Source organism: Pterocles gutturalis, unplaced genomic scaffold, assembly GCF_000699245.1.
Source record: "Pterocles gutturalis isolate BGI_N339 unplaced genomic scaffold, ASM69924v1 scaffold7237, whole genome shotgun sequence".
Taxonomy (NCBI): domain Eukaryota; kingdom Metazoa; phylum Chordata; class Aves; order Pterocliformes; family Pteroclidae; genus Pterocles; species Pterocles gutturalis.
In genome coordinates this window covers 263,070-282,343 of record NW_010115516.1, presented here as the reverse complement: position 1 = coordinate 282,343, position 19,274 = coordinate 263,070, and the positions used below count along the sequence as shown (strand labels likewise).

The 19,274-nt window shown below is 45.1% G+C and overlaps 1 protein-coding gene across 1 annotated transcript in view; it reads right to left on the bottom strand.

The window, feature by feature from the left end:
* Positions 1-199: 199 nt before the first annotated feature.
* The window catches only part of SDK1 (sidekick cell adhesion molecule 1), a gene marked incomplete at its 5' end in the record, with an annotated part of 281,508 nt that continues 262,433 nt past the window's right edge, over positions 200-19,274 (bottom strand). The window contains 5 exons of the mRNA XM_010075218.1: positions 200-482; positions 7,170-7,299; positions 7,543-7,663; positions 9,605-9,742; positions 12,346-12,510. Of these exons, the coding sequence (XP_010073520.1) occupies positions 210-482; positions 7,170-7,299; positions 7,543-7,663; positions 9,605-9,742; positions 12,346-12,510 (827 nt within the window). The remainder of the gene's footprint in view (positions 483-7,169; positions 7,300-7,542; positions 7,664-9,604; positions 9,743-12,345; positions 12,511-19,274) is intronic.

Sequence of the window (19,274 nt, the reverse complement as noted above, 5' to 3'; positions counted from 1 at the left end):
CTCCTTTTTTTTTTTTTTTAGAGTTGATTGTCTTCAGAAAAAAAAAAAAAACCAAACCAAAACAAACCCAGCCTCATTCGTGTTCCCATCCATTTCTACCCTGATAGAGAAGTTACCCACAGTTCACCGCACCGGTCACGCGCACACAGTCACTGCAACGGGTCCCTCCGAGTGCAGCTGGTGGCTTGGCTCTATCCTCCAGCCCCATTTCAGACAAAGGAGGAGAACCCTGTCACTGGAGTCCGGGAGCCGGGCGCAGGCTGTCCCGTTGGGGTGTACACCCCTCCTGAGCTCTGTGTCGTGATGACAGTCTGGAAATAGGGTTCTGTCTCGCTGGCGGCACACTCCTCGTATCGATAGGATGCTGGGTGCTTCACCTCCTTCTGCTGCCGCTTCCATGAGTTGTAGTACGTGGGGTCGCTCATGTAATGGTTCACAAAGGAGTGCTTTGGCAACTCATCTTCATAATCCGAGTCAGTGGCCTGGAACAGCAGGGGAAAAAAAATAAATCAGCCATTAGCATCTATGATTTAGCCTGTTCCACTCTAAAAGAAATCAGAGACAAGTTTAACATCACCAGCTGACAAAAGCTGTAATTTTAGGGTAGGATGGTTTGTAGTCCCCAAGTTTAATACATGCCGGACTGGAGCGAAGCACTGTGCCCTGGTTTAGCCAGGCTTTGCTGCTAGAGGGAGAGTCCCCCAATGAACGCTCGCGATAAGAGATGCAGAGAAATCAGAAATCCCTTCTAATTCATTGCAGAACCCTGCGGCGGGAGCTATGAGTTCCTGTTTTGGCAGAAGATGCAGGGAAGCGTAGACATCATAAAGAAACCAACAGCTTTCAATCACATACTCAGAAAGATTGCAGTTACAACGGGGAATCTCCCTTCTGATGCAAGGACAGAAAGAACGTCTTCCACGCAAACGCACTCAAGTTACAGACGTGCTGTGGTTTGTGGTGGTCAGAGCAGGGCACCTGCAGAGCGCTCTGGATTTGGCTTGCAAGCCCCATTAAGTATTGAAAATTAGTTATAGCACTGAAAGGGAATTAAGCAAAATCACTTTTTTTTTTTTGGAGGCAAACAACTCTATCTGTATGTTCCAGCTGATTACTGGTGGTACAACAAAGCGCACGACCAGCGGCGACAGAAGAAAGAGAATGCAAAATCTGGAAAAGAAGAACTGCCAAGCAGGAGGAGTTGCTTTCTTGGGATGGCTCAGGCACAACCCTGTCTTCATAGCGGACTTTACCCCTTGAAACATTTATGCACCGTGGCTGGGTAGCTTCAAAGCTCGTATGAATATCGAGCTCCAGTGAAATGTAACCAGATAAGCTTTGTGCATCTGCCCTGCCTCTGAAGTCCTGCTGCTGTGATACAGCTGGAGGAATCATAGAGGGCTGGTACATCTCCTCTGAGCACAGAGACCATGGCAAAGCCTTGGCCACGGTATCTAAGCACACATTTTCCTTCTGTTCCCACTAATGTTCTCACCAATAACAGCCACATCCCGTACAGCTCACAAACATTTACCCAGTCATTTCCATATCTCATGCCTTCTCTCAAAATCTCTGGTTCAAGCACTCAAAAGCTTTTATTCTTTTTTTTTTTCTCCCCTGATGATCTGCATAGCCGATTCTAAAGGCAATTAAATATCAAAGTAGTAGCTGCCTGAGACATACAAGAGAGAGACGGGTAAGTGCAGCTCCTAACTGTTAGTTGCTGCAATTAGTTTCAGAATGTTGCTATCGTTCTGATCTGTGACACCACGCGGCAAACATACATCCTTCTTGATCCTGCCTGCCACACAACTAGTCTCTCCTCCTCTAAAGCTCCTTTTTAATGGTCTCTGAAGAACAATCCCCAAATGCCTTGCGAACCATCGTTTGAAAAGGGCACTGCATCCATCATCCCGCTTCTTTGCTTAGATAGCTGCTTCGATACTATTTCGTGCCCATTTTCCAGCACAGAGGGTGATGGACAGGGCTGAGTAAATTTTCCCAGAGTTTTCCAAAAGTCTGAGCAAAGCACATCTTTAGAGCTTTGCAAAATTTCCCTTCCACTGTTAACCATGCTTTGGCTCTTTCAGGGTTACGTACTGTTTGATTATTTTGCAAAGCTTCAGGTGCCTTCAACAAAACCCTACCAGCATTTAATAATTATTCCAGAAGGAACCCAGCAAGTCCATCTCCTAGAGAAACACTCCTTTGCACCAACTGCCAGCTTTAGGAAGCCAACACCCGACTCCCTCCAAAGACCTTCCTGAACAGGTGGTTTTTGCGGTATGCCTGGAATATCCCCAGATTTGGACTGCATCACAGCCAGTGGCTGCAGAGAACAGCTCCAGAGTCTTGGCACCGCTGCAGGGAACATCCTGCCAGCACTGCCCTGTTTTTGTCCAGGGCTCCAACCAGAGAGCCTCTGATGGCTGCAGATGCAGAAGCATGGCAGAGCACGGCAGCAAGAGCTTGGGCAGGCTGGTCCTCACCTGCAGACACAACCAACTTTACCTGCAGACCTAAAGATCGCCAAACCCTAGTTTGTTCTTATTAAGAATCAAGGTGTTGCACTTTGCACCACCCTACATCTCCAAACACTATGCTTCAGAGTCTAATGTTAAGGTAAAATGTACCTGGGGATGATGTGGGCATCCAGAAGAAAAGTCTCTGCATCCTGGGCAGAGTCAGTTGGTTACGGATCACTTAACTAAAGCAGCACCTGAAGGTATGGACTCCTCTAACTATCATGGATGTGCTCCCTCCATCAAAGGCTACCACTGCCCCAACACGTCTTCTGACTCCCTCCTCAATCCTCCATCACTCTTACTGACTTGGACACTCCTAGCCACCGCCCGAAGAAACAAACCCCTGCTGAAAAGGTGGAGCACATCCGAGTTGAGATGTCATAAAAATAGGGAGGAAAAAAAAGACCACAAACTTCTGGTGGCTCCTTACTGGTCTTCCTGATGTCTCCACACACATACAGAAAAAAAAAGACCACTAGGAGTCTCTAAGAAGAATGCTGAGAAGAAGCTGTATCCACAAGACCGACACATGACTTAGTAAGTATAATAATACTAATGCAGCCATTTGATTTCTGTCCATCGCTAGCAGAAAAATACTCACCCACAAAACTAATATAATTTCTGTACCAAAGCCAAAGTCTTTCAAGATTGCCAGAAGTCAATAAAGAAGAGAAATACCGGGAGCACTTTTAGATGGCCTGCTGCCATTTGAAATACAGTGTCACCTGGACTTACCATGAACAGAAAGAAGGAAATTAAAACAATGCCACCTGCTGATAATATCCGCTATTTAGTTCGCTATACCAACTGAAAGCAAAAACTAATTTGGTGCAAATAAGGCTGGTGCCTTTCAAAAGCGACTTTCCTGAAACATACATAGTTGTACTAACTTCAGCCCTTCACCATCATTAGCACTGATGCTGCAAAGGATAACCTACTTGTCAGTGTCAACGGGGGTTTTCTTTGCGTTTCCTTCAGAACAGGCAGGAACTGACCATTCCATCCATGTTTCTAAAGTGTCTTCTGAGGTCTGCTCTGGACAATATACTGACAACCACCCTTACCAGCAAGGAATTCCTTAAATCGCTGTCCCACATCCCTCTCTGCCCTGGCAAAAATCAAGGAGTAGCAAGATAAACCTGTTTTGCATGACAATACAGACAGCTTATACAAAAGGATTACTTTTTAGTGGTTTTTAAACTATTGAGTAAATAGAAATGCTGCAGGGCTTTTTGCTTTGTTTTCGGTTTTCTCCCTTCCCTGCGACTGTGGCTTTGTTACCTTGGAAACCTCCATAGGCTGGGGCGTGATTGGGTGTGCGGTGACATTACAGACTGTCAACCAAAGGTGCATGGATCCCTTTGAAACAACAAATTCAGGAAATGAGAGGCTATTGAAGCATTTTATTGATAGCACGAAATGCACAAGTGCTGCTCAGAAGCAAGCCAGCAACTGGAGTTGGCTAGCTTAGTCAATGGGAAATTTGAAAATAGTTCCAATTACCTTTTTTTTAAATTATTTTTTTTAAATAAAGTGATGGCATAAGAAACAACCTGATGAGATTATTTCTAAAAATGTAGATGGCAGCAGTTTCTTTTGGCTGACATGAAATGAATATGCTGTAAAAGAGACAAGGTAACCTGGCAGACAAACAGATTTCTCCAGACATGGAAACCCTGTCTTTTTTAAACCCTGAAGGTGGCTTCCACGTGGTGCCCAACTTGTTAAAATCATGGGAGAACTTTATCAGCAACAAGTTAAATCATATTCCCTATTAAGTGTTAAGTGGAAATTTATAATATCTTCCTACAGAGCTGAGAAAGCAAAAGTCGGTTAGACTGCAGAGAGCAGCTGGGAAGAACAGAGCATGGCCAGCCTTCTGCACTGACTGATAACGTGTGCAATCTGTGAGAGTATTATCTCCTGAAAACCGTTTTCAGGAGACCAGAAGGACATGTGAGAACAAACACCACCCTCCCCTCCTCTCCTGTAAAAGTGCTCTTCCATGGCTGGATGACATCACAGATATATCATCAAATTTCTGTACATGGTGAACACCAAATTTCTTCAGATTATCTACCCAGAGCCTCGTCCACTCGACTCATTATCTAAAAGCCTATTATTATTAATCATTTAGAAATTACACTCTTAGCACTCTCTTGCTCCATACCTGCCAATTAAGCCACTTTAACCTCATTAATAGTACTGGTGCTTGGCTTTCACGACATGGAGTAAGTTAACCACTTGATTTATGAATATTAAGAGTACTGCTTCGTCTCCTTGATTTTCTGTTTGTTTCTCTCTTGCTCTCCTCATCAGGAGGCCGCTTGGAGGAAGGCTCCTGGGCAGCTGTGTTATAAGTGCAGTCAGTCAGCCCAAGAGTTTCTCAGACTTCTTCGTGTTCAGTAAACCCCAGGGGACTTGAAGCCAGCGAGCTTCCTTTATTTTCCATATAAAGTCTTGACACCTCAGGCAACAGAGGTAAGACTAAGCAGCAACAAGATGACACACAGGTTGAAAGCAGAAAGCCCAGTTTTGTGCCCTGCCTGCCCTTACGTGCATTGTATTAAGTGGGATTTGAGATGCATGCAAAGATGTATCAGAGGAAACCAGCATCAGGACTCCCCTTTGCTGCAGAGGATCAAACCTGTGTAGAGCTCTTGTATAAAAAGATATCTTTAACTCTTCATGGAATGGGAAACGTTTCTGCCTGCTAAGAGACGAACATTCTGAAATTCTCAGAAAACAGAGCTTGTCTGCTAAGATTTCCTTGGAGAATAGAAACAAAAAGAACAGAAAAGACAAACAGGAAGAGCTAATAGGTACATGAATACTTGAAAAGAGAGTGGTCTAACATCTACACCCACCTTTACCCCAGCCCACCGTCACCTCCTGTCTGCACCAGCCAACGTAAACAGCATTTTCAGGCTGATCAAAAGGCAGCATCTCCTATTGCTGCCTCTACTGGGAGCATATTAACATTTCATGCCTAAAAGCACTCCCCACCACAAAAAAACCCCAAGCATCAAACACATTATAGAGAAGGGCTGCATATCTAAGCCCCAAGGAAAAAGACGCACATTTCATTCACGTACTCACACACACACACAGATTCACAAAAACACGAGGATCTCAATTGAGACCTTCAGGCTCAACTGCCATACACAGTAAATAAATAATATTAATAATAGCCTGAGGAAAAAAATAAGAGTCACTTTTTTCTATGCTGTACAAACAGTGCATGTAGAAGGCAGTAGCGACACCCTGCAAGCAGACTTTTGTGCATTACCAGGAAACACCACATGGGGCATTGAAATGAATGTCAAGAGGTGGCAGTGCTAAATTCATGATCATGCTCAGCAAACTGTTTTAACGACAGGTTTAATGCTGGCTTGTTACAGTGACATGACCAAAGCACTATGGCTTTAATCTGGAGGGTAATGCTTGTGCATTGCACAGACAGCAGCTTGAGCTCCACGAAGGAAAGCTGCCTGCGTGATGGGTCGGCCACAGGGCAGCACAAAGCAGCAGGCTGTCCGTGGTAATTAATGGGAGGTGAGAGCTAGGTAGTCAGGAAAAGCAGCTGTAGCTGCAGGTGCAGAAAAGCTACAGATGAAAACTGTCATCTTCTTTCACTACTTGCTGCTCTTGATTTATTCTTGCTAGAAGGGTCAGGTTTGGAGTGGTTTGGCCCACTGCTCGCTTCTTGAGCTGTCAGTTCAGATTCATCAGGATCCCAGCTGGCAACACACGATTTTAGAGACAGATTTACCTTTCTGGATGTCTGCTGAACTCTGTCTATTCACCCCTGGCCACTGCTGGGCTTTTACAGACCACAAGCACTTTTTTTCTTCTTAAAGGGGATGTAAGACACAAGATGGAGCACTGCCAGGTGGATAAAGCCAGCATACACCCACTTTCCAAGGAGAACAGTCCAAAGGCAGCCTGAGCAGAAGGCTCCTCTTGAGTTAGACTAAGGCTGCAGGCTGGGATGTTCACAAACCTGAATGCTGGGCTCTCACAGCCACTGCCAAGTGCTCCCTGGCAAGTTACTCATGCCCCAGTTACTCTCTCTGGAACAGAGGCAGCAGTTATCACTGCACAAGACCACTCTTCTGAATCTTGGTGTTTGCTGTAGCTGTCTAGAAAAGGCACTGTGAAAACTTCAAACCACATCCCATACAGCAGTCAGTGCAACAACCCAAAGCGTGTCCCACCTTCAGCCTCATCCTGACAGTAGCTGCAGTCACAGCTGGTTATGTTGCAGCATATATACGTTTTCTTAAAAGTGCTCCAAGGTCGCAGCCCACAGGCAGAAAGGGATGTGCAGCCCCTTCCAGGGAGGTCTGACTCATTACACTTGCCTTTCTATGTAACACTGGAAAACTGTGAATATCTGCCAAGGCCAGGTCTGGAATCTGCCCTGGCTGGGTCCTGCTTGCCATTTTTTCCTTTGCCATTTTAATTTTAAGATGTGACAGCCTGGTGAATTGGACATTTTAAAGTCCCCAAGACAGACAAACAATGACACCACAGTATAATGCAGGTATGGGGTTAGAAGTTCAAAAGTTGCTAGAGTTCATCAGGGAAATGAATGTCTGCAGTGACTGGGCAACATTTGGCAAGGCAAAGGGAAACCCTTACCTCAGACTCCGACACTTCTAAGGGCTTCTCGTTCAGGCCCAAGCCCTCGGTCAGCACAGCTCCGTTGTACTTGTTGCAGATATCCTCATCAGAGTAGTGCAGCCCCCCGGGGCTTGGGCGAGGAGGAGACCTAGGAAACGTAAAAGGTGAGTGTACTGAGTGTACGGGATGTTGTAATTCCTCTGACATGACACAATTAAAGGCACAATTACATCTTGCTTAGAAGTCAGAGTCACAGCCTGGGGCAGTGACTTGTGCATTAAAGTCCTCCTTAGATCCTCCAGACAATGTTTTCTCTCCTTTGCCTATTTAACAGTTGCTGGAAGCTGGATAAAAAGCCATTTCCAAGAGCATGGTGTTCTCAGGTTCTTACCTGGTTCCATTCTTCTTTGAGAAGGTGCTCTTGATGTTCAGGTGTCTGCTGTTGAGCTCCAGAGCTGTGAAGCCTCCGTTATCCAGGGTGACCGACTCTTCCACGTTGGAGATGGTCTTACCTGGAGCCAGGCAATGAAAGATTCAGCTGAAACAAAGGCACTTTTCCTTCAGATACAACTGTAAGAGCTAACTTTTCCTTCTTTGTGTTTTATGACATCATTAACTATTCCAAAAAATCTCTTTACCTTTCTTACTGGCAAATGGGAACAATCAGAGTGGAGGAGAGGAGCTTATCGGGGGTGTGAATGGGCAGAAGGAGCCAAAAGAGGGGAAGGAAGGAGTCATGGATGGATTCATTTCATTCAGAGGCAAGTATTTAAAATCACGCAAATGAACTGTGCTCCAAAAGTGTTTATTCTTGTCTTTTGACTATAAATAGAAACCAGGTGACTAATTCAAGTGGTCGCTGAAGATGTCCTAAATCAACTGCTGTCCATCCCATTCATGCTGACTGAAGCAAAGCGAGACAAAGTAAAACTAGGAAAGGCGGAAAAAGAGAAAAAAAAGGCAGAAAAGAAAGCAAGAGAAAGGGTAAGTAGATAGTAAATGGAAAAAATATGTCAGAGCTGTAATGAGGATAAGATATAGATGTGAGAAATCAGTGGACAATGTAAGGCAGGGAAAAGGACAGGGGACTGGAAGAAGAGGGAAAATACAGCAAAGTATATTATTTCTTGTGATCAAATATAGCAAGTGCTTATTCTCTCCCCTGCTCATTCTTTGTAATCCCAAAGGTGTGAGCTCAGCTCGTGTCGCAGGGAGAAGGACCGGTTGCATATTGCCTCTTTGCAGCAGACAGGTACTTCATCCTCAGCTTCAATTTCAGCGCTACATTAAGACTCAGTGTGAACATCGGTATCTGACGGTACAAGTCAGACCTGTCTTTTCATGTCTGTCCCCCAAACACAGACAAAAACTAGGAAGATGAGAGATTTCCTATGAGCTATGCATACAAATATGTAATAGTATTAACTTGGTAAAACGCCAGGATATTCATACATCTTACATCTCATGGGACTGAAATCTGATTTTCTAACACTTGTTAAAACTGAATTATAAAGAAAGAAAAGATCTTCACTTTGGGACTGAATTACTAAATACTGCCTGGAAGACTTCTTCATTACATTAATCCCTACGAACAGGTAGTGCAAAGACCCAACCATCTGATCCTACTCATTAATGCACCTTTTTTGGCACCTCTTGGCATCAGAGCAATTTCTCAAGGTGGCTATCAGAGAAATACATATGTGAACAACTCTTCCAGGACTTTATCATGTAAGGAGAAGAAAAGGTAAAAAAAATATTCAGAGCTCAAAAACCAGACATTCTGAAAGGGGACTATTTTAACATTCCTAGTTATAGTGCAGGTAGCTCCCCACAAACATTTTAACTAAAGGGAAATTCAAAGCTTGGTGTTCATTATGCCTTGAAGTCTAACAGGTCCAGATAACCAAGACACCTCCAAGCTCCTTGGCCCCCAGCCCAGCAACTGCAGCTTGGCTTAGGGAATGAATGTGTGATGCAGGGCACTCTATTTAATATAAAGGAGTTGTGATACAGTCCTCACACATACAGACCTAGAATATTTGCATTGGCTACAGCCACAGAAAAGCAGAATCTTTCTGCTTTTCCCCATCTATCAGGGAATGATGACAAAGCTAAATGAAATCTCAGCTCACTCCTTTTTTGTGGTATTCTGCCAAACATTTGACCCAGACTCCTTGGCTTTTGCTACAGTCCCTGGGACTTCCAGATGCTGCCCTGTCCAAGCCCAGGGCTGGTGAGCATCCAAAATCTGTTATGATCAGGCACTCTTTGCCCAGCATGGCTATGGGCAAAAGCCACTTCTACCAAGCCAGACAGTAAAAAGATCTGAGTCTTCTGCCAAACAAAATACCTATAAAGAGAGCCCATTGTGATGAAATCAGGGGTTCAAAGGGAATACATTTCTAACTCCCACAGCTCTTAAGAGCACGTGCAGCACGGAGCTGATGTCTTACCTGTGCTGCAGTTCTTGTACTTCTTGCTCTGGCCATGCAGGACCAATGCAAACACCACCAGGAGGATGAGGATCAGACTTGAGAGAGCCATCACCAGCAGAAACCACCACTCCTCATAGAAAGGAGCTTCTGTTTGTGCTGAAAGAGCAAAAACCAAATAACAATTCCCCTTTATGCTCCTTCAAAATTTTCCCTTCTTCCCCACAGTGAACAATGCATCTAGAACAGTGTTGAGGAGAGAGAGGTGTTCAAAGGAGGTAACAGTCTACTCTGCAATCAAACTTTTGGGGGCTTGCTTGCACTTCTAAGATGGCAAAGAGAACAGGAGCATACCATGGCTCCAACACCACCACAAGCAACTTTGACTCAGCCAGAGCAGCACTCCAGAACCCCCCAGCTAGTTACCACCGAGTGAGGAGAGGGAGGTTTCTTCCGTAGCTCCACACACCTACATTTCTTGACCACTGTGGCATGCTTAGCACTCCCTGGGTCAGAGGAACCACTAATACATCTGTCATGACCCACGATTATTCCACTTTAAGAGTCTTGCCTCACCAAAATGCTGCTCAATGTCTCTTTGAAAGATACAGCTAGTGCCAGGGCACAAAGTACACTTGGTTCAGAGTGTTTCAGTACCTTCATTAACTCCCAACTTCCAACATTCGCGGCTACTTATACCATCTCCCCATCAGCTTAGCCAAACCTGACGTGCAGCACATGAGTATCAATTCAGTTGCCTCGATTTTGTGCGATTTCAAGTAATTTTACCCCACTTGACCTCAACTGGAGACACAAAGTGATACTAACTTCCCTTTTCTAGAGTTATCTTGCCAGTCTTGGTTTAAAGTAATAAGCATTCTTATTTTCTTGTGGTGATATTCTACCTTTGTCAGCATTCCTCAGCTTTGTGAAAAAACACTGCTGCTGGAGCACAAGCCAGCAGTTGTATAGAATTTCCCTGCATTTCACCAGGTAGAACAACACCTGGTAGGAATAGGTGATGTCAGGACACCAACTTCAACCAAACGCCTCACTGTCACTGAGCCCAGGCACTCTCTTTGCCCAACTATCCTGAGCCCTGGATCTGTTGTAAGCCTCATGATATGAGCTCACATTTGTTCCAGATGACTGAGTATTCTGCAGCAGTGAAAAGTAGCCACAATCTTTTTTTTTTACTAGGAGGCCAGTCCAGGCCAATAAAGTCCTAAAGGCAAACTGCACGAGCCATGCTGGGCTGAGCAGATTCAGGGCAATTTATACCTCCCTGTGCTAGCTGAAGTGGCCAGCCTAAAATGCTTTATACTTTTATGACTGTGAATCTCAACAGAAACCTCTTACTTTCACGCAGCAATTTGAGAGGAACACTGAAGCATCAAAAGGAGGTGAATTAAATAGGTCTGTTCAAGTGGAGAACTTACAAACAAGCCGTTTATTTATAAAAAGCATCACAAGGAGCTGCATGCCCAGCTTCAGCAGAATAATGTCTTCCAGGAAAGGAAAGAATGACATGATTACTGACCCTTTACATTGTGTTATAGCCTCTGTGAAACCACAGATAGAAAAAACACTGACTCTTGGTGTTTGAAGTGGGTTGTCTATGCCCTTGTCCTGAAGGAGAAAAGCAAGGGTAGCACTCACACTGAAATCCACAGACAGCTCTCATGGGCTAAGTGGTTAATTGTGTAAGGACAAATGCGGTCGTGATGGCGATAGCAGCATTTACTCCTCTTGCCTGCTGGGTAACTGTTGAATGCTGTTTATGCTTTTCACTGGAGGAGCAAAGAGATAAAAGCCACTCCAGATACTGGAGCATTGCCAGGTTCTCAGGACTCTCCAGAATTTTGAATCACAAAGCCGCTTTATCAGGTTCTTTTATTCCTCTTGTCTGTCTTTGCTGACACAGCAAGGATGAAACCTACTGCTCAAAAGCAACCTGGAGGACGGCTGGCTCTGCAAGGGTAAGAGGAGACCCGAGCAAAGCTTTTATGAGGGCAAGCTCTCCCACTTCACACTGGGCCATTGAACTCGAGCTGCCCAGACACGGCAAGCTGAGTGGAATTTGTTTTTGAGGTATTGAAGTTCCTTCAGAAAACCTGAGTGCTGGGGTGCTCAAAGGGATTTTGAAAGCATGCTTAGGCAATATCCCGTTTACTGGGAATAGGAACAAAAGAGCGGGGAGAGTGGGAAGAGCCCAAGATCATCATCAACAAGCTGTTCTGATGAAGGGGGACTGGAGGCATCACACCGTACTGGAACTGCCAGCACACAGGATATCAAGAATAATTTTGTGAAACTATGTTTTTATATTCTTGAGAGCTAAATGCAAAATAGCACAGAAAATGTTTATCACAGTACCCTGGGAATGAAAAGAAGGAATCAGAGTAAACAAAACAACAGACTAAGACAGGAGAAAAAGCAAACGAATTGTAGACTGTGTAAATTAGTCTTAGGGCAAGAGGTCTTACATAAAAACACTCATGAAATTCCTGAGAATGTTCTCTGCCAAACTTAAAAATGGAGTGTGCACATTTTTTCTCTTGATAGTAAAGCATACTGTAATAAAAAGCCTTAATTCACCACTATATTACTCTGGCTTTACCCTAAAACAAGTGAAAGCAAGCTGCCCTTGATTATTTGTTGCAACTAGAGAATTTGGGTTGGTTTTTTTTTATCTCTTCCTCCCCCTCAACCCCAAGAAATTCCACTGGAAAAGGTATAAAAAAAAAAAAATCCATGATTACCTGATACTGCCACAGAAGGAACACTTGGCTCTCCATAGCCAAATTCGTTGACAGCCACCACCCGAAATTCGTAGGTCACACCCTGTCTGAGTTTGTCCAGGCCGACTGTGTAGGAGGTAGCGCTGCGAGGGATGTCCTTCACAAACATATCCCACAGTCCTTCATCTAGGAAAGCAGCAGGGAGAGAAATGGCATGAATTGTGTGACTTGGCACTTCCTTCCACTCACTGAAAAGAATTGTCACTAATTGTGCGTTTCAACCACAAGCACCGGACGCACTTACCTGAAGGCTGCTCAGTGATACACACAAGTGCCCTGCAAGACTCCATCTGTAAAGGGATTAATTCACGACGGGGCTCTTATAATTCCCCAGATAGAAGCGGTCTCCTCTAAAACCTGCAGCAGCACCCACAGTGCCCTGAGCTGGCTAGGGCAGCTGCCAGCCATCCGGGTCCCTCCGGACCAGGCAAGGTCACCACATCTGTTCCTTGACCAAAGTAACCAAACCCAAAGCAAGCTGCTACACTAATGAGCCCTAATTGCACACGTTTTCCCTGCTTTTTCCATTGCAAAGCTGACTTCACTCCCCAAGTGCGCAGGCTCAGCTTTGCAAACTAATGTAAGATTTGGGTCTTGCTGGGAAGTACTGTGGCTTTGCATGAACTGGTGCTTGGTGGACTGGTGTCACTGGAGTGCTGCTTGCTTCACAGTATCAACAGTGCTATGTCCTTTGCATGTGCTGGACCGCAGAGTGGCACAGCCCGCAGGGCGAGACAGCAGGCACTGCACTTCCATGCCATGCATTTTTACATAGGAATGAGTTTTTGCTTGTATTATAAACCTCGCCAAGTTGCTAGAAACACAACACCATTCTGATGAGAGAGTTTCAGTAGGGTAATCTTGGTTCTCAGCAGCGATACTGACATTGATCCTGATGTGCAACCTGACCGGGCACCGTTCTGGTCCCTGATCCAACCCATAATCTTATATTCACTTGACTACAACAGAAATAACTTTCAACAAGATGGATGCTGTTACCAGTAAGAACAAAACCAGCTCTAATTAAAAATGTCAGTCAATAATTTTGAGTGCAGGAATCAAACATTAATCTAAACAGACTGCTTTTCAGTAACAATTGGTGCCCAGCGCTTTCGGTGACAAAATGGAGTTACTGTCTACGCATGGAGCCAAGCTCTCAGCTAGCTTAAGCCAGCGCAGCTCTTGCAGATCTGACCTCACAAGTATCCCGTTGGGCTTCTACTTTTAGTTATCAAAGCCGTTCAAGCAAAGTCTATTTTTCTCTGCATGTCCCACAGCAATGGGAATACGACGATAACCTCTGCACAGGTACGACTCCAGCGCAGGAGCTGCCTGCTTTGAAAGAAAGCCCTCTGCACTGAGAGATTCGAGCATCAGCATGACTTCTGTAGCTTGAGGTGTTATCAAGGTAACAACAAAGCAGAACCCAGCAGCACTGCCCTCAGTGACTTGTTCTGCTGCTGCAATGCAAGGCCGGAATCTGTTCTCATTTGCTTTGCATTTACCTGACTGTAAACTAATTGGAGTCACCGCAAGCGATTCCAGAACTGTGCTGGTGTAACAAAGCAAAATTTGGCCCTTATCCTACATCTGTGGAGCAGGGAATAGCAGCAAAGATGGATTGATTAACACTGCAGGTGCATTTCCATGTGAATGTTTCAACTTTGGCAGCAGTAAATATTGGCTCAGTAATTTGTACTGTGCTGCACGTCTAGCAACACACACAATGACTAACAACCCCCAAACTCCATCTTTTCTGATCATGAGGATTGGCAGTCTCAGTGGACGCAAAAAGCAAGCTGAAATGTATTGTTCCAGCTACGTTTGAGAAATACCGAAGAACAATACAAATAGGTAATTTTTCTGTCATGCTTAAAATTCAGACCAATACATTATTCACCAGCATGATCAGAGTATAATGAAGTTATCATAATGTACCATTGTTATGTATTAGTTGGATATTACAATGGCCATAAAACAAGAGATAAAATATTGACTTCCCTTTTACAGGGCAATAGAAGGCAAGATTATTTCTACCATGCAAACTTACAGTGTAATAAAAAGGGAGCCTGGGATTTAGTTCCTCTGAAGAGGGTGGAGTGAGGGATGTGTTTTCAAAGTTAGATTGTTGCAACCACCAATACTAGGAAGATGCATCTCAGACTATAAAATATTGCCATAATTGCTAGAATTGCCTGAGCTTTCATAAACACATTTGTAAACAGCAATAAGAGAATTGCTGAATTGTCTGAAAAGCAATTTGTTTGCATTGAAAGCCACTTAAATGGGGGAAGAAAAGGCAACAATAAAAATGAATGTTTAACACTCACTGCAACAAACACAACTGTTCATACACGCACTTTCTCACTCATTTTCTCAAACCTATCAGGGGGCACAGTACAGAGTATCCAACAGACCAAGAAGTGTAAATTTAACCACTCTGTAAAGCTTGCAATAAGTTGGGAAAACTACCCTTGAGAAGTCAACGTTGCATTTCCACATCTCTTGGCTAAGGAGGCGATGGTGCGGGGCAGCAAAGGCTGCTGGCAGATGTTTCTTTGGAGGGATTCCTGTCTCACAGGGACTCAGAGATGCTCTGGCTGGTGGCCAGATCTTCTCTGGTTCATTCCCCCTTTGGCTCATTGAAAGACTCTTTGCCCAAACTTTTTTTTCTAGAATAGAAAACAGGGCTTGGCCAAGATGGGAGCCAGCATGTTGATCCTTGGAATCCCAGGGAGGTGCCGATGCAGCCACAGTGGTCAGAAATCTGCAGGGTGGCAGCCTGGAAAGGGGGACGTCCTCCTGCCTGCCCCACTGCTGGCAAATGCTATCCACAGTATAGTCTGTGGCTTCCCAAGCTCTGGCCAACAAAGTTTTAAATTCTAGAGTCTTAATTAATTTGTCTTCTCTCCATCTGGAGCATTCAGGCCCCTCTTTGTAGACAGACTGCAATCAGATATATCTAAACTAAACCAGTGTTTTATTTCAGTGGTGAACTTCGAGATTAAATATTGAACACACACTTGTGAATTCGTTCGCTGCATCTCTCCTCTCATCCCTCAAAAGTAGGTTTGCTCTAAATGTTAGAAGTTCAGCTGAAAGAGAATTCATTAGAAGGTCACCTGTGATAGCAAAGATTGGCCTTTAAGTTCAGTAGAAAGTCATTAGTACACTGTACACAGCATTTTCCACTCAGTTTAGGGAGGAAGGAGGCACATGCCATGGGTGGGATAGCAACTGGGTATTAAAACTCACAGAAACCATCAAGAAAAGCAAAGTTTGCAACACAGGAGCCCCGCAGAGAGGTGCAAGGCTCAGCCAGCCCCGGCCCACTCCCGGTTAATGCCTGAGAGAGGCCGCACAGCAGGCAGAAGGGACACATCTGTCCTTTTCTTAATTTCCTACTGCCCTTCAGTGGGCCCTTGGCTGCTTAAAAATGGCCTAAATGTCTGATGGAGAAAGGAGAGCTCCTCAAAAAAAATTACATTTTCTTTGCTTCCTGTTCCTATAAGCACTTCACCAGCCCCTGCCCCAGCCTTATTTCCTGCTAGGATTTGATCTTTATCCCTCAGCTTTGACTTCTCCATCCAATCTGGGAGCGAGGCACGTGTGAGGGGATAAGATCTGAGTGACAGAGGAAGGGGAAACCACCTTCGACCCAACACAATGTCCAGCCTGCCCCGGCCAGGTGCCGGCCATCCTGTGCCAGCAGGAAGCAGCGCCGCAGGCCGCCGCCATGTCCAGCGCCCACAGGCCAGCCCGGCTCCACAGGCAATTAATCAGGGTCTCCATGCTGAATAAAACTGTCAGTCAGTAACGAAGGCTCCCGGCTCTGCTAACTCAGGCCACGGACAAACAACTGCCATGGGGAGATGGAAAACTGTCAGTTTTCTGGGGCTGAAACGCCAGCCTTCCCCTTGGTGTACGAGGAGAGCCGTGCCGTGAAACTTCCTCCTAATTACCCGTGAGGAGGTTTGTGAGGGGAGAAGCTGCTGAGAGGTAAGGACCGGCTGAACGTGGGTAGTGTTCCTCCTACAGAGGACAAAATGAAAACGTGGATGTGTTTGTCAGAGGCAAAGGGCTGGATGATCATGCAAACTAGCGAAAGGACAAGAATGGGAAATGAAGGCTGACAAACTGTCAGCCTTGGCATGTTGTTCGCGAGCAGAAGCGAACCAAAGGCCCCATGGCAGATGCCGGCAATGCAGCTGCACCCTTCACTTCGAATTTACTGACTTTTGCTGGTTTGTGTCCATGTTTGACACTGCACTCCCTCATTTGTTTAAAAATAAATAGAAAAGGAAGAAAACATAAAAACATTACTCAAGACACCAGAAAGGAAACTAAAGTGAGATCTGCCCTCGGGGTGTGGGAAGCAAAACCAGCATTTCTGGGAAGGACAATCCCCGCTCCGAGCAGCGGGTTCTTCCCCCAAAACCTCTGCTGCCTTCGTGGAACTGATCATCTGGGGGAGCAAAAGAAAACACTTTCCTGACTTATCTATGCTCTAAGCTCATGATTTGCAGCTGATGTGAGTTTAACCGGCCTGTTCATGCCAGCCACGGTCCTAGAAATGTTATTATTGGAAGCACGTTAAGATGCAGTTCTCTCCACTGGGCTTCAGTCATCCCCTGCTTGGGAAAAGCACAAACAAAATCCAAAATGCATGAGGGGGAGAGGAAGCAGAAGAGGAAATCTCTATTGATTTGTCCTGGGTCAGAGGCTTTTCCTGAGATGACACAAGGCACGAAGCAGATTGACCGAACACCTCCACGGCTGCAGAAGATGATACATGCACGAAGGTGTCACGCCTGGCAGTTACCTATCCATGTATGCTCCTGGCAGTGTGGATCCCTAGGGCGCTGTGCAGAAACACCTCCTTTGTAGACAGGGGACAGCTGGGAAGGGCAGTCTCTGTGAGACAGCATTGCTTTACAGCCCGCATGCCCACCACTGAGGCACAGTCCAGAGAGGAGCCTTGGATGTGGCGTGGTGGTGGGAAAAGAGGGGTGAAACCAGCTTCTCCACTCCTTCTGGCAGCACTGGGAACCTTATCATCACTGTGCCATTTCTGTCTTTCCCTCTGCACGTAGAAACTGAGGACTTGATCTAACGCCCGTTCTTCAGCCAGCCTTGATGTCTGGGGAGTGCTTACGATGGCAGAGCAGACGCTGCTTAATTGCATTTCTTATAATGCACAAGGAGCTAAACTGGAATCCAATTCTCCAGGGACAAAGAAGTTGAAGGAAAAGAAAAACTCTTCTGTTTCTCTAATGTCTTCCTCCAGCACAGATCAATCTGGAAAAAATCCTGGTCTGCCCGCTCCATCCCCCTGTCTGAGTATATTCAAAATGCAGAGGAGGCCGTCAGCCTGGTCACCTTCCATAAATCCGGGAGAGAAATGGGGAGATCAAATGAACAATCTCAGCTGCCTGCTGCCACCATCGCTAAACCCAGCAGGACAGCCGGAGCCCTGGGAGACACAGCGGGGCACCGAAAAATTCAAAGGGAAGTGACAAAAGGAGGTAGGGTTTGCCATTTCTGACAGAAAGCCACCCTCCTACTCAGATGGAAAAGTCTTGGCAGGGAGCTACAGCAGGGAAAATGAGATGATACAGCATTTAACGTTTGGGGTAATGAGGCCTATAATAGATGACACTTGAGATGTGAAACACTAAAGTAGTGGTATTGCATTTAAATACTGGCAACAAGCTAAAGCTTTTCATCTGTCTGTTCAATGCGCCTTTTTTGATCCCAGAAGGATGAATATCTTTTTCTTCCTTGATTTTATGTGAAGGGCACAGGTCAACTGCTCTTCTCTGGGACAACAGCTCCTTAAAAACACAGGTTGTTCCAATCCACGCTCTACTACCTGTATAAATCAATGTGCAGAAGCAAATTCTTAGAATTTTATTAAAACAGAAGCTGCTTTGAATGACCAGCCCTGACAGGAGGAATTAGTTCCCTGCTTTTGTTGAACTTGTAATTCTGATTTCAAACTCCTCTGGGCAGAGATGAGGAAGAAAAGCAGCAGAGAAAGGAAGCAGACGCTTGGGTGAAATAAGCAAACGTCCCAATTAGTCTGTCTCCTCTCCTGGATCACATTTCACGCTTCCTACAGCTGCAACCAGAACGAAGGATGAGAATTCAGCATACAAATGCCTAGTTCATTTGCTACAGCAGCATGAATAGGATTAAAATAATCTGAAGAGGAATTAAATGCCTCAACAGTCAGGTTGCAAGAGCAGGAGAATAAGATCTCTTGTGTGTGTTTCCAGGAGCAGTGGAGTGGGGCCAGCAGGAGTGACCCAGGGTTAATGCAGCTCAGACCTGCCTTGGAGGGACTATTTTCTTCCTACTCAAAAAGAGTGGGCCAGAAATCCTACATCCTTAGCCGTGAACTGTAAAATGGTCATTCACATCCAAGGGTGAGACAAGCCCAGAAACACTGGATGAGTTTGCAACGTCACCACTCACATGAGTTGAATTTCCAGCTCGCAGACAATCTGCACATGGGCTGCAGTTTCCCTCTAAAATACTCTTACTCAAAAAATCCTGTTTGGGGAAATGTAAGTGAGCTTCAATGAACAGTTTTGGTTTAACTTGCCATCTCAACAGTGCTGTTCAAATAAGACAGGATATATTTTACCTAAGAATAAATAAGGGCAGAAATCAATAAGCTGATGTAAGGGAAATAGAATCACGGCAGTGTCATGCATCTAATTAAAAAAAAAACCAAAAAACAAAAAACCCTTGATTGTTCTGAGAAACTCCCAGTGCTTTGAGAAGGTACACCTTTCCCTTCACTTTGTTTTGAAAACAATTGTCAAGTTAAATGACAGGAATTGGGAAGAAGTTCTAGGGTCACCACAGAGCCTCGCTACAGAGCA